This window comes from Lissotriton vulgaris, chromosome 2_2 (assembly GCF_964263255.1).
Source record: "Lissotriton vulgaris chromosome 2_2, aLisVul1.2, whole genome shotgun sequence".
NCBI lineage: Eukaryota > Metazoa > Chordata > Amphibia > Caudata > Salamandridae > Lissotriton > Lissotriton vulgaris.
Genome location: NC_141688.1, coordinates 324,051,749 through 324,065,599, shown reverse-complemented (window position 1 = coordinate 324,065,599; position 13,851 = coordinate 324,051,749). Strand labels below are relative to the sequence as shown.

At 47.2% G+C, this 13,851-nt stretch overlaps 1 protein-coding gene across 2 annotated transcripts in view; it reads left to right on the top strand.

Annotated features, from left to right (window-relative positions):
* The window catches only part of MADD (MAP kinase activating death domain), a 956,601-nt gene that overhangs the window by 355,245 nt on the left and 587,505 nt on the right, over nucleotides 1-13,851 (top strand). For both annotated transcript variants that reach the window (XM_086959712.1, XM_086959713.1), the window contains exons 10-12: nucleotides 1,756-1,991; nucleotides 2,143-2,299; nucleotides 7,276-7,379. In XM_086959712.1, the coding sequence (XP_086815838.1) occupies nucleotides 1,756-1,991; nucleotides 2,143-2,299; nucleotides 7,276-7,379 (497 nt within the window). The remainder of the gene's footprint in view (nucleotides 1-1,755; nucleotides 1,992-2,142; nucleotides 2,300-7,275; nucleotides 7,380-13,851) is intronic.

The following is a 13,851-nucleotide window of genomic DNA, read 5'->3' as shown; positions in this document are numbered from 1 at the left end:
CATAGCATGCACTTCCCGATTGCCACTGCACTGTTCCAGAGTCAAGAGTGTCTCAACTTGGTGTTGGATCAGTGGGCGAGCGACATACAAACTCCTTTTGTATGCAGCGAATGCATCAGCATCCCCTTGTCATAAGCCCTGGCTAGAAACCTGGAAGTAACCTCTCGGTTGCCATACCTGTGCGGTAAGTTGCCATCCTTATACCCGCATCTCTGGAATGTCATCCAGGCATGTTGCATCCAACATTGTTGGTGGCCAGGCCACGCCCTTCAGGGAGCGTATTCTTTTCTCGCAGTTTTTTCTGGTACCACTTAACAGTCTTCATTTAAGCATGCATATCTATGAAAGACTCGGTGTTAAGTTTCGTACCTGTAACCACAGTTCCCCATCGTTGGTATCCTTCACAGATCCACAATCAGCATTATTTCCTGCTCTGACGTGAGCTATGGTAGTCTGTTGGGGATTAGTGGTTACAGTTGCATCCTCATTGCCTGCTTAGCTGTTCTAAAACGAAGAGGATGCACTCTCTCTTACTACGGTGCTCAAATTCGCCTGGAATAAGGAAGCGCGTAAATCTGTGAAAAATACATATGTTTGCGAACTCTAGTCACCGTTTTGTAGATTTGTCATGTGTCCAGCTGGTGATATTATGCCTTGTAGTTCTAATGGAGCTGAAACACCCATTTAAATTCCTACCTCTAAGCTCTTTTCCAGTTACTGGTGCTTGTAGGAACAGCTGCCCTGGGCTGTCACGCCATGAAATGTTGCCTTGTGTATATGTCTGCTCCTGCTGGTGAAATTTAATGCACAGCAAGATCGAAATGCTTGTGAACAGTACTTTGAGATCCAAGGCTTCCTGTTGCTTGACTTAGTTTCTGGTGGAATTACAAATCTGTTTTCAGGCTGAGAGATGTAGTGGCTCTTTCAACTCCGTTTTGATGTAAATTTGATTTAGGGTTGCTCTCTGCCACTTTCAAGGGCCTTGCACCACTCCCTCCTTGGTAACTCTTTGCGATCTGACTCTGAGAATTTACATTGGTGTCACAGTGAAGTTTTGGTGCTCTGTCATCATATTGTCTACACGGAGTGTGATCCAGCCACACAGCCTTTTTATCAACTGTTGGATTCCTTCTTGTTTCTCTCACTGTACAAAAGCAAGGACCTACTTCTCCCAAAATGTACCTTGGAGCTTTGAGAGAGCCTGTGTGCCTTGCCACAGGCACACTCCTGTGGACGGGCCCTGAGGCAGGCTCTGTGCTTCATTTCCTGTGTTTGGAAACACGAAGTAGGTTTGTGAAGTAAGAAATAATTACTCAACCAATGTTTCTAGTGCTGTGACTACAAACACAAAGCGCCATCTCTGATGTAACCCTGGGTTTCTACGTGGCTCACTCTAGCACAAGGAGTAGAGTTGTGGTGGACATTTTAGGGGGAGAAGGGCAGTTTCTGATGAGCCAGCAGAGGATGCATGCTTGATTCCTGTGTTTCCATTTGTTTGAAAGTTCCAATGATGGTTTAATCTCTGGCATATAGTTTCTCCATGTCTGCTTTAGTAGTGGTCTCTGCTGTAGCCTTGGCTTATAGGAGAGCTGTTCTATGCTAAGTACACTTCTTGTAGTGTTCGGAGTCATTTGTGCTATACATTGTCGGCTTCTCCTCTTCCCCTTGCACTTGATGCTTGTCGTGTGTACATAGTTTCTCTAAAACAGTGTCCTGTTTGCTGGCTTCTAATAAATGCACTTTTTTTCCTGCTAGAGTGGCTATGGTGCGCTTCTTCAATTCTCCAAATGTGCTGCAAGGTTTCCAGATGCACACACGAACTCTACGGCTCTTCCCCAGGCCCGTGGTGGCTTTCCAAGGAAGCTCCTTTCTCGCCTCCCGACCCAAACAAACTGCATTTGCAGAGAAGCTTTCCAAAACGCAGGCTGTGGAGTACTTCGGAGAGTGGTCGCTTAATCCCACCAACTTTGCCTTTCAGAGGATTCACAACAGTAAGTGGAGCTATGCCCTCCTTTCTTTACATCCTTGAGCTCGCAGGCTTTCTTCCCATGTCCCACCTCAGTTTGTCTCTAGTGGGTTACTTGTCTTGCATTTGCTGTATTGTGCTGCACAATGACTTCATCCTATTTTTTTTCCCTGGAGACATGTTTGATCCATCTCTGATTGGAGACAAATGCAAGTGGTATGCACACCAGCTGCAGCCCATCTACTACCGGGTTTACGATGGAAACTCCCAGCTGGCAGAGGCCCTGAGCATCCCAAGTGAAAAGGAGAATGACTCTGACCCTACGGATGACAGGTTTGTGGGGGAGCTGCAGCTAGGCGTTCATCTAAGGTGTGGAATGAGTATGTTTGGTGGCCGTAATGTCCTGCCAGGGACACTGCTTTCAGCTCAGTCACTCCTGGGACACAAGAGAAGGAAGATTATGATCTGATGAAAAGCAGTGGTCAGGTACGCTTGTTCGCTGTGTGTTTGTGCGGCCGTGGGCTGTTAATCCTGCATTTGTCGTACTGCAATCAGTGTGTATTCTTTTGGAGCACCTCATATCCTTAGAAGTTAAGAAGAGAACATGAAATATCCAAACAAAAATGAGTGATCTTTTAAAAATTTTTAATGTCTTGTGCTGTCAGTAGACTGGTGGAAACTTGAACCATAAAGTTCTTCCGGATTAGTAATGTGCTGTGGCAGTTTTACACATTTAAATGAGTCTAATTGGAACTAAATGTCAAAGTGCACTTATCCTACTGGGATAGTCTAGTTAATTAGAAAAGAAAGAACTATTATGTTATAGATAAACTTTATTTAACAAGGAAGATACCAAACGTGCAGGTTTACCTCTAAATTCTGTATAACAGAACCCTCTAGCTATGGTACGCTATGTTAATATAAAATAACGATAGACCGTTTTATTACATACCTAATGGAAAGAATCAGTACAGACGTTGCAACTATTCCCACGTCTTTTTTCGCTGTTCTGGAACCTTTGTTAATGCGACGTTATGGCCATTGAGTAATCTGGTCAGATGCCGGTTATGGGGTTTAATGCATATTATTGAAATGTTCCCTAATGTGAATGGCTTTTCAGGTTAGTGGCAGCTTTAAAACACATATTTGGGTCCTCCAGGGAGCATAAATAAAAGTACACTCTTCATTGTAGTTCCCAATGTGTTTTGATAAAAATTGTTTTAGATTCTATTCCCTGCTACCAAAAGCCATCTTCTAACTGAAGGCCTAAAAGTTTTGTTGGCACGTCTAGCGTCAACCTTAGTTTTAAGAAGTAAAAGCTTTAGTTCCCTCTTGCTCAGACGTGTCATGCTATCCAGTTCCTCTAACAGTAAGGGATCGTTGAACAGGGCCATCTCTTTTATAAAGTATGAGAGACACAGACTCTCAGCTGATTATCGAATCTTAAACAGTGTCTTATAATTGCTTCTGTAAACTTGGTCTCCTCCTTGCTCCATATGAAGTGACATTTTTGGACAGGTTTTGCAGCTCGTAAATCTTCCGAATGTTGCATCCCCAGTTCCTTATGTGCAATATAAACTGATATAGATCATGGTGTGGAAGAAAAATATTCTGGTGTTTCTAAAATAGCAGATTTTGCATGGCCCCGTAGCCCGCCTCCATAGGAAGCCTCAGATACACTCTTGGTTCTATAGATTATGACCGTCCTCCCAAATGGGTTTACAACCTACAGAATCCTGGCTGGCTCGTATCATCATCTTGAGCTTGTTATTTTCAATATGCTGACTCCAGGATCCACTGGAGGTGAAGCGAATACCAAGAAAAGAGAATGATGTGACCTTTTCAATAGGTGTGCCGTTAATATGTTCGGTTTATGATTACATGCTCCCTCTCCGCAAATCATCGTGTGGATTTTCTTTAGATTCATTTTAAGTTCCCCGCCCTCCATGAATGCCGTGAAGCGATCAGTTGGTTGTTGCAGGCCTTTAGGGCTCCTCGACAATAGCACCGAGTCGACGGCATAGAAGAGGAGAGGAACTGACCGTCTGTCCACCTTTGGGGAGTGTGAGGACACAGCCTGGAGCAATATGTTTACACTGTTTATGAACAGAGGAAACAGAAAGGGCACCAACATTGACCCCTACCTGACTCCTCTCCGAATGCTAAACCGTGGTGCACACTCCCATTAGGCCCAGAGCGCACCCTGACTGAACTTCCTATATAACAGAGAAAGTAAGAACAATATTTCTGGCGTTGCACCCATAGGAAACATAGTTAGCTGCAGAACTGAATGAGTTACCAAATCAAAAGTGCTGGACAGATGATCACAACGTAAACGAAGATGACCAGTCTTAGCGCGTGTGTTTTTCGATATAGGAATATCCAAATTTAACACTGTTCTACCATCCCCAGGTCCCTCCTGAACCCATATTGTGACTATGTGGGCATGCTGCTGGCCTCTGCCCAATATTCTAGGCTTTCCTAGCCCACCCTACCCAATATCTTGGCAGAGGAGTACAGGAAGGAAATTGGGCAATAACACTTGGGGTTGTTTTTAGGACCACTTTTGTAGATCTGAATTAAGAATAGACTGGTTCAAATAGCATTTTAGGTCCTGCGCTTGATTAAGTCTTTCCTTTCCAATACATCAAACTTTGTTTCACTTGTTTGTTTTCAATCTGAGAGTTTCCCCTTCCCTTGGAGTGTTCCACAGAGGCCGCCCTTGAGCCCTAGACTCCATTAGCAGCTCCAATAAGATCATTCAGTTCTTAATGCCATTCAGATAGTCTTTTTCATCTCGGACTACCTGACTATAGTACAGTCTCGCTTCTCTGCTTGTGAACACTCGGCTTCTTGAAGTTTAACTCTGACAAAACCAATATTATGCTGTTTCTTCCATCTGGTGCTCAAAGTGGTGGCCTAAAGACATTGTGGCTCTTCCCTCTGCAACAGATTGTGCACAAAATCTCGGTGTGTTGGTTGGTCTTTCTTAGCACACATTACATCTGTAGCTTCTACATGTTTTGTGCTACTTCGAACCATCTGTGAAATTCCCCTATCTGCCTGTGCCGGCACAGAAGACCATGGTCCAGGCTCTTTTCCCCTCTTGCCTTGACTATTCTAATACGCTCTACTTAGGACTGCCTGCCTGTATTTTGACAGAGTCCAGATCATGTAGAATGCTAAAGCAGCTTTTAGCCTCCGTCCCTCTCGTAGGACATTAGTTCAATCCTTGGTTGATAGCTCATCTCATCCTGCCTTTGCACCTAACCTCCTCTTTATGTTCAGCGGCGGCTGAGCTCCTGATTGGTTGCTCAAATCATCCTTGCTCGCTGTTGTTGGAAATGTGAGCACTGCAATAAGAGACTAAGGGCTAATAATGACAAAACAATAAAGATAGACTGCAGCTAGCACTGCTAAACTGTAGATCAATAGCGAAACACAAATATGAGATACAGGACCTTCTCATTGGACGCTCTATTCCTGACCGAGACCTGGATGAATGAGAGCTCCACCCCTGACCTTCTGGACGCAATCCCTAGTGATTGCATGTTAGTAAGGCAAGATCGGGAAAGACAAACAGGAGGGGTCATAGCCATTATTTTTAAATCCTCAGTGAAGTGTGAAATTAAATAGGCCGACCTTGACAAATGCGAGGCGTTCCGCTTCACTTTATCGGCTACAGCAGATAATACTTTAGCCGGCTTTCTAATCTACCGTGCCGGCTTTCTAATCTACATTGCTGGAAATATACGGCCTATTTCGCTGCTGAAATTTGTGGCGAAAATTGCAGAAAAAGCAACTAATAAACAACTCCTAGACCACATAAATAAAAACGACCTACTGCATCCTTCCCAATCAGGTTTTAGAGTGGCCCACTCGACTAAGTCTCCTCTTCTCATAGCCAGAGAAACATTGAGTAAATATGCAGACGAGGGTCAAACAGACGCACTGATTTTACTAGACCTCAGTGCGGCGTTTGACACTATCTCCCATAAGCTTCTCATTCACAGTTTAGACGAGTGTGGCATAAGGCGTAGGACATTTAGTTGGTTGGCATCCTTTCTCTCCACACAAAGCTTCCAAGTTGCTCAACAAACTCATCTATCTAAGAAGATTCCCTTGGCTCAAGGGGTCCACAAGGCTCAATCTTGAGCCCCACCTTGTTTAACATTTATGTAGGGCCATTGGCGGAGCGTGTGGAGAAGTATGGGGTGTCGATTGTTTCTTACGCTGACGACACACAACTAATTGTGATGCTACCACAAGACAAGGGCCAAGCAGCTTCCCGGTTCTCCAAATGTTTAGAAGAGGTGGCAGACTGGATGTCTAACCACTGCCTCAAGTTAAACGGGAGTAAAACAGAAGTCATGGTAGTAGGCAGAGCACCGTCCATAAGGTCTCACGCATGGTGGCCTGAAACTCTAGGCCAACTGTCTCCCCCAAATCAGAGGTCAAAAACCTAGGTATATGGCTTAATCCCGAGTTGACCTTTGAAACTCAGATTCGGAAGGTAGCAGGTAAAAGCTACGGGAATATGAAAATTCTGAGGAAGGACCTCGACCTCCTACCTCCGAAATCCCAGAAAACTATAGTGCATGCAGTAAGAACCTCCCAATTAGATATTAGAGTGTACTTTACCTGGGTGCTACTAAAACTGGCCTTGCCAAACTACAAAGAGTTCAGAATGCGGCGGCGCGGATGGTACTGGGCCTGCCAAGAAGAGCGAATAAGAGGAAAGCGGTGAAAGCTTTACACCGGCTCCCGGTAGAAAGGAGAATCGCTTTTAAGGCAATGTGCCATTGCCATCGTACTTTAGCAAAGAAGAGCCCTAGATATTTGCAACCGCTAATAACCCACTACAACCCAGGACGGAACCGAAGGTCTATGGGGATGGCACAGGTCACTGTACGGAGAATATTCAGAGCTAGAATGGGAGCTTCCTCGTTCAGGTACCGAACCGGCCATAATGTGGAATGCCCTACCACTAAATCGAAGAACAGAACCATGCGAATGCAGTTTTCGTAGACCGCTAAAGAGATGGCTGTTCAGGCAAACCGGATAGACCTACAGGTGAGCTCTACATAGCACAGCATCATAGGTGGATGACAGTTATCTTCTCTCAGAGTATGTCTATTAGCGCGGGGACACACCGGTGGTGTAACCATGCGCTCTACAAATGAATAAAATAAAAATTAAATTGTGAGATTGCTCGTGTTTACTCGCTCTGCTTCTCCTCCTCTTTGCTATCAGCATTGACGGTGATCCTGATTGGCAGCTCAGCTCCTCTCCCTTTTTGATCCCTACAGCGGCAGCGACAGCGTGGATTATGATGACTCCAGCTCCTCCTACTCCTCGCTTGGGGACTTTGTCAGCGAAATGATGAAATGTGACATCAATGGAGACACGCCCAGTGAGTAAACTGCTCTATTTCTGTGACTGTGACTAGATTTTACTTTTGATGTTTGAGGATGCAGCATGCAAGAACGTTTAGGATTGTGTAGGTGACTGCCCTGGAGTCTTGTCGATGCGCGTGTGAGCTCACTGTGCTGTACAGAGGTGTCACGACTAGAACTCCTAGGCCACTGAACATGTAAATGAATTACCAGACATCAACGGGAGTTGGAACACTATAACCAATGAGACCCAGTGTGTGTAAACGGTGAAGACCATACGAGACTCGTGCGTAAGGGCCAGTGTGAAGATGTCTGGGGCTCACAGATCAGTGATGATCACAACATAACTTAACGTGTATTTGTAAAGCGCACGTTCACCACTACGGGTATCTTGACGCTGAATAACAGATGTTTGTTGTTACCCAACTCAATTGTACTCATTTTATCGACCTCAGATGGATGAAAGGCTGAGTGGACCCACCGGGATTTGAACCTGTGACCACGAGGTCGAACCCAGGCCCCTGCAGTAGACGCATTAGTCCACTGAGCCACCAGACCCGGCAAAAGGTCAGAAGGGTGGATATCCATGGAGGTTACGGTTCGGGACTGGAAAAAAAACCACCAATTCTCTAAGAGAGCCAAATGTGTGTGATAGTCACAGTCGCGAAATGCGTAGTCATGGGGCAGTCCATGAAGTCTGCTGGTTCCGCATCACAAATGCATACCGGGGTCTGGCTGGCAGAAATGCATTCCTCGTATGACCTTGTAGCTGTAAGTTCACTTGATTACATAGGGATGCCATAGTATCAGAAGGCAGTGACAAACATGTATGTGGAACTGATAAGCTCTTTAAGGCGAACTGTGAGTTTTCATTAAAAATATGTTTTGGTTATTTATTTTGTTAGGTAGGATTTTAAAATGAGCCTGTCGTTCTCACATCTTTTATTTTCTCCGCCACTGAAATCTCTTTATTTCTGCCCGTTTGCTTGTATCCTATTTTCTGCGTTAGTTGTCTAATGTGTGGGGATTTTTAGGGAGAGGCACAGACAGCCTTGCTTGTTTTGCAATATTTTAATGTTGATCTGTGTACTGATTGATTTTGCGGTTCGAAATTTGTACAGCTGTTGTGATGAATTAGAATTGGTTTAATTTATACCTACAATACATTAATTCACTGCAACCATATCCATCCTGATGTGATCCAAGCCCCTTCAGCGGCTGCTGGTAATTCTTTACCGTTCTGGAAGTGGTCGGTGCAGCAAAGTGACAATGCACCATGCTACCTGAGCACATCGGGGCCCTGCTGTCCTTTAGAAGTCACTCGGAACCTTCTCATTCTTTTCGACTTATTTTTCCTTCCCTTAGAGTTGCCAGTGAGATTTAATGTTGTTAAGAGTATATGGTTTGGGAGTTGGCCATAACAAACTCCACAGCTCCATAACTGCTTTGCTAAAAACTGGGAAGTTTGGTAGCAAACTGCTCAGCACGTTAAACCTACACTGATGCCAGTGTGGGATTTAATGTACAATGTACACAGAGGTGCCCCCTGAAAGACGACCAGCCCTGGTGTGGTTCCTGAACAGCTTCCTGCCATTTGCCACCTCCAGACAGGTTTCTGTACCCCTGGGTAGAGGGCATCCCCACTCTTGCCTCCCCCACCAGGATGGGTTGGATCCACGAAGGTGAAGCTTCAAAGGCCTGCTGCCTTTGTTAGCTGACCCTGTCTTTTTCTGCCCTGAGCAACTTGCTCCCACCAGTTCTGCCCCGACTAAGGGTGGGAGAATCAGCGGAAAACTGAGCTAGGAGGAGAGGTGTGCCCACCTTTGTTAACCCCACCCCTCTCAGGTGGGGGAGGCGACGAGATGCACACATCTCAGTACTCTCTATCTTGAAGACTAGGTGACCCAATCAGTTAGGAAGAGGCTCATGGCCCCCTCTCGTTGGAGGGTGGCATAATAGGGGGTGTACCCACCTCATGGACGGGACCCGTTGGTCCCAACCTGCACACCCTTTAACGCCCCTAAATGTAGTATTTAGGGGCGACCCTGAACATTGCCTCCACAGATTCGAGGGAGAAAGAAGAAGGACCAAAGAGCTGAAGAGTCGTGCTGACCCAGGAAGAAGAGGACACCAACTGCTTTGGCCCCACCCCTACCGGGCGGTCTAGACTTGACCTGACTACAGCAAAACCCTGGCGCATCCAGTAACCCCCAGAACCCGGAGGACCTGCCCTGCACCCATCTTACAGACTCTGTCTCCCATGAGCACTGGATTTGCTCAACAAAGACTCACCCGTGGAATCCAAATCCAGTTGGCTCTGCCGTCTTTTTTTTACCAGTCTGCATCGATGCCCATGGCCAGAGTTTGAGTGGCCCAACACCCACCATGAGGAGGTCTCCCCAGCGATCTTGACCTGGTATTTGGTGATCCCTGACCTCCCCAAAGCTTCAAGCCGACACCAGCAGCCTCAACCTGAAGGGTCCTCCCGACCGCGACCGGAGCTGGTAAGAACCCAATGCCAAAAGACACCCCTGCACCCTGACGCCTCGCGGCCTTGTGTGGCCCAACCAACGGTGTACAGGCATCCCTCCAAGATCCCAACTTACCTCTCCAGCTGGTGGTCGCCTTCAGGAAGCCTCACTGTCCGAGCCCACAGCATCTTTGTCGAACTGGAGATCTCCATTAGAATCCACAGAGTCACCGTCCTCGCCTTGGCACTCTGTACCCGGCTGCTCCTGTGCCACTGGTGCAGCTCCTGGGCTGATTGTTGGGCCCTGCAGTGCTGATCCCAACCCCTGGAGCTTTGCTCGTAAGCAGCCCCTGACCAAAGGCATAAACTTGGGCCCCGCACTCTGAACCCGGCTGCCCCAGTGCCGCTGGTGGTGCAACTGGAGTGCCCAACTTGACCTTCGGGAACCTTGCTCTGAATCCCCAAGACTCCCCCTCGTGCGTCGTTCACTTACCTGAGAAAATGCTAATCCTTTCTCTAGCGTAGGAACCCATGTTACAAATTTGTTACTAAAAATGTTGAGTTGACCCTTTGTATGAAAGGAAAAGTAACTATATGGCAAACTTGAAAAAGTCTTACTTGTTTTGTATTGTAGGATCCACGGTGTGGTATTTAGGCTTCCCACCCAGAGTAGTCGGTGTAGTACAAAAGTCATGTAAAAGTAGTTGATAAACAGTTTTTAAACCCAATACAAACCTGTAACGATTGCAAATTCAATCACAACTGCATTTCCATGTAATGTCTTGCATTTGACAGTATTTCATTTACCTGTGCCAAGTACTTATTCATTCTAGAAATACAGCATAATTGTACTTTTTTTTTATAGTTACCTAATCGGTCTGGATTCTGTCCCGGAGTATGTGCCATCAGTCTTGATTGAGTGAATACAGTAAATGCTTAACCCCTTCCATGCTCATGACGAGCTACACCCGTTTTCATTGCTGTCCAGCACAGCAGAGGAAACTCTCAAGCAGCGATGAGGTTAACACACCCTCTGAATAAGCATAACTGCTCACCCACACTACCACAAAGAGAGCTGTTAGTACTTGTCTACTTTATCCTCTGCTATACCTCTGGGGACTCCCTGGACTCTGTGCACACTGTACCTTGGTATACTATATACAGAGCGATATTCCTAAAATCATGAAGTAAAACCAAGACATCGAGCCCCACATCAAATAGGAACATATTAGTCGTCACGCAACAACAAGGAAAAATACTCATTTCACCCTTCAGTTTCCCTCTTCTGACTCATCTTCCACGGGCTGGTCTTCATCTTCTTGGAAAATACCCTAATGTTATCCCCATTGCATTATAGCCTCAGACGCATCCTCATCAGTGCATGATAGGTGCTTGTGTTGTTCTTCCGCAGCCACCTACTCCATCAAGTTTCTCAGTCAATGAGCCAGCAACGGGGCCTTTGCCCCATCCACCCAATGGACACCCGCCTACCAAGAGCAGGGACAGCTGTGCAAGTCGATAGGGCATCTTGCAACCCCCTAGGACACACCACTTCTCCCAAGAGACCGGCAAGCAGAGTCAGTGGGACACCAATCCTCGTGTCCACTTCTATGCGAGGGACTACAAGCGCCCAGTAAGACTGATCCGGAGCACACTCCCAGGCTAAGTGTAGGAAGGTGGCTCCAACCACCCCACATCGTGCTCAGGCCGCATTCCTTGCAGGGTCTATTTTATTAATGGTGTATGGAGTTACATGTGTGCTGTGTACGGAATGGAAATGTAAGAGTTAAAATCGATTGTTACAGGAATCCGTGTAAACCAGGTTTAATACCATCTCCCAGTCTGTATCGGAGATGGGTGCTTCTAGGTCTCTTTCCCGGGCCTTTCGCGCAGGGTACTGCTCCTGAGTGATGATATGTTGTCCCTCCCCAACCAATTAGGCCTTTAAGGACCCCTGATGGCCGCTAGAAAGTCCACCCAGAGGTCTTTAGCCACGCTCTTCAACATGGCGTAATGAAGAAAATGAGCTGGTCCCACCCCAAATCAGTCCTGTGCGTCCTGGAATGATATAAATGTGCCCGCAGGTAAAGGTCACCCGTTTCCAGACACCCGCCCCAGCTACATATACATGATGGAGTCGATGTGTCTGAATGGCGCTATATCCCATAGCTACAGTTCCCCTACGGAAGGTAGCCTCACACATTACGCTCTAGACCAACTTTTCCCATATCCACGCAGTGGGTGGGTACTCAGAAGTAGTGTGGCTCACTGGTTAGAGGCGGCAGACCCGAGAGCAGAGGACGGCCCGGGACCAGGGTTCGATTCCTGGCGCGGCAGGTTTCTGGACCAGGGTCAGCGGACTCGATAATTCTCTCGCCTCGGTGCCCACTCTGATCAGCGATCACACTCGGCAACTCTGGGCATTAGCTTGCCTCATCTTCACTAACGGCCCCCCAGACCGCCGGGGATGCCTGGTCTCACCCTGGAGATACCCATTAAGGGACCATCTCTCAGGGAAGCCAGGAAGGGTTTCGCGGCGGTCGAAGCGCCAGGACGCCTACGGGTAGCAGTGCGCTATATAAATGCCTACACATTTACACATTTACATTTACATTTATCATTGGGAACTCTAATCTCCCCCAGCATCAGCAGCTGAGGCAGGGTGTCCCCTCAAACTCCGTTCCCAGGAGCCGCTTCTCCCAGTTGTCTAGCTCTGCAAGCCACTGGCCGCATGCTGTACATGGGCAGCATGGTAAAATTGTACGTCCCCAACCACCAGATAAACGTCCTCCATGTCCCGTTTCAACGTTGCAAGTGCCACCCTACTGTGCTTACCCGCCCACAGGAGTGTTACCATCAACCTATCCAGCCGATGGGAAAAGAGATCCAGCAGTGGAATCCTTCCAGCCAATGGAAAAAGAGATCCAGCAGTGGAATCCTTCCAGCCAATGGAAAAAGAGATCCAGCAGTGAAATCCTTCCAGCCGATAGAAATAGAGATCCAGCAGTGGAATCCTAGAATTCTGTACGAGATGCAGACATCTCGGGAGGAAGACCATTTTTGCTATCGCTGCCCTGTCCATAACAGAGAGGGAAGGCCGGTTCCAGAAGCTAATAGAGATCTCCAGGCCAGTCAACACCCCGTCTGCTTTCTGACGCTGGTGTTGGGCATCCGTGTGGGTAACACAGATCCCTAAATATCGTAACCCTTCCAGTCCCCATCAGAGTTCTACAGCTGCAGCTGGTGGGGTTGTCTCCCTCGCAGTAGGTGAGACGAAAGGGGATCCCCAGGTCCACCCAAATAGCCACCCCTAGCATAAGAGGAGTAAGAAGTAGCGAACACCTGCCCCTCCACTTTTGTTTTTTTTTCCAGAAATGTTTGTGTCTCGGCAGTCACAAAGTACGTCTCTTGTAGACTAGCAATCTGTATCTTGTAGCGTCTGAGGAAGGAATGGACTCTGCAGCGCTAGGCCTAATATCGGGGTCCCCGGACATTCCATGTGACATCCTTGATTCAGTCAGCCATATTCACTGAAGGTGTTCCCTCATCTCCCCATCCCTCGTCCCCCAGAGGATAATCCGAGGGGCAGGAAAGCCAACCAGACTCGGCACTGTTACAATTTTCTACCACAACTGTGGGAGGGCAGCCCGGCAAGTCGTATCCGGCATTCCAGAAAACAGCTCTTTCAGGAGGCTAGAATCACAATCCATGCCCCTCTTAGTAATTGTAACCACATGTTTATGGTTGATGCCATTCCACCCGCTCCCCTTTGTGTTTTTGAGTACATATTGCAGCTTAAAGTGAAGGTGATCCCTGTAAGAAAGACTTAAACTGTATGTAGGATTTTCAGTTTGTCTCTGCAGGAGCTGTTCCAGGTACATCTTCCTCTCGTCGCATCTTCTCTGATCTTGGATTGCCCTCCAGTGAGGGCCAGAGCCATGGTGCCTTTCACCTGCATCACCACCCTGGTGTCATCCGTTCTCTGGACTCTTATGAGGGCCAACTGCTGGACCCATGTC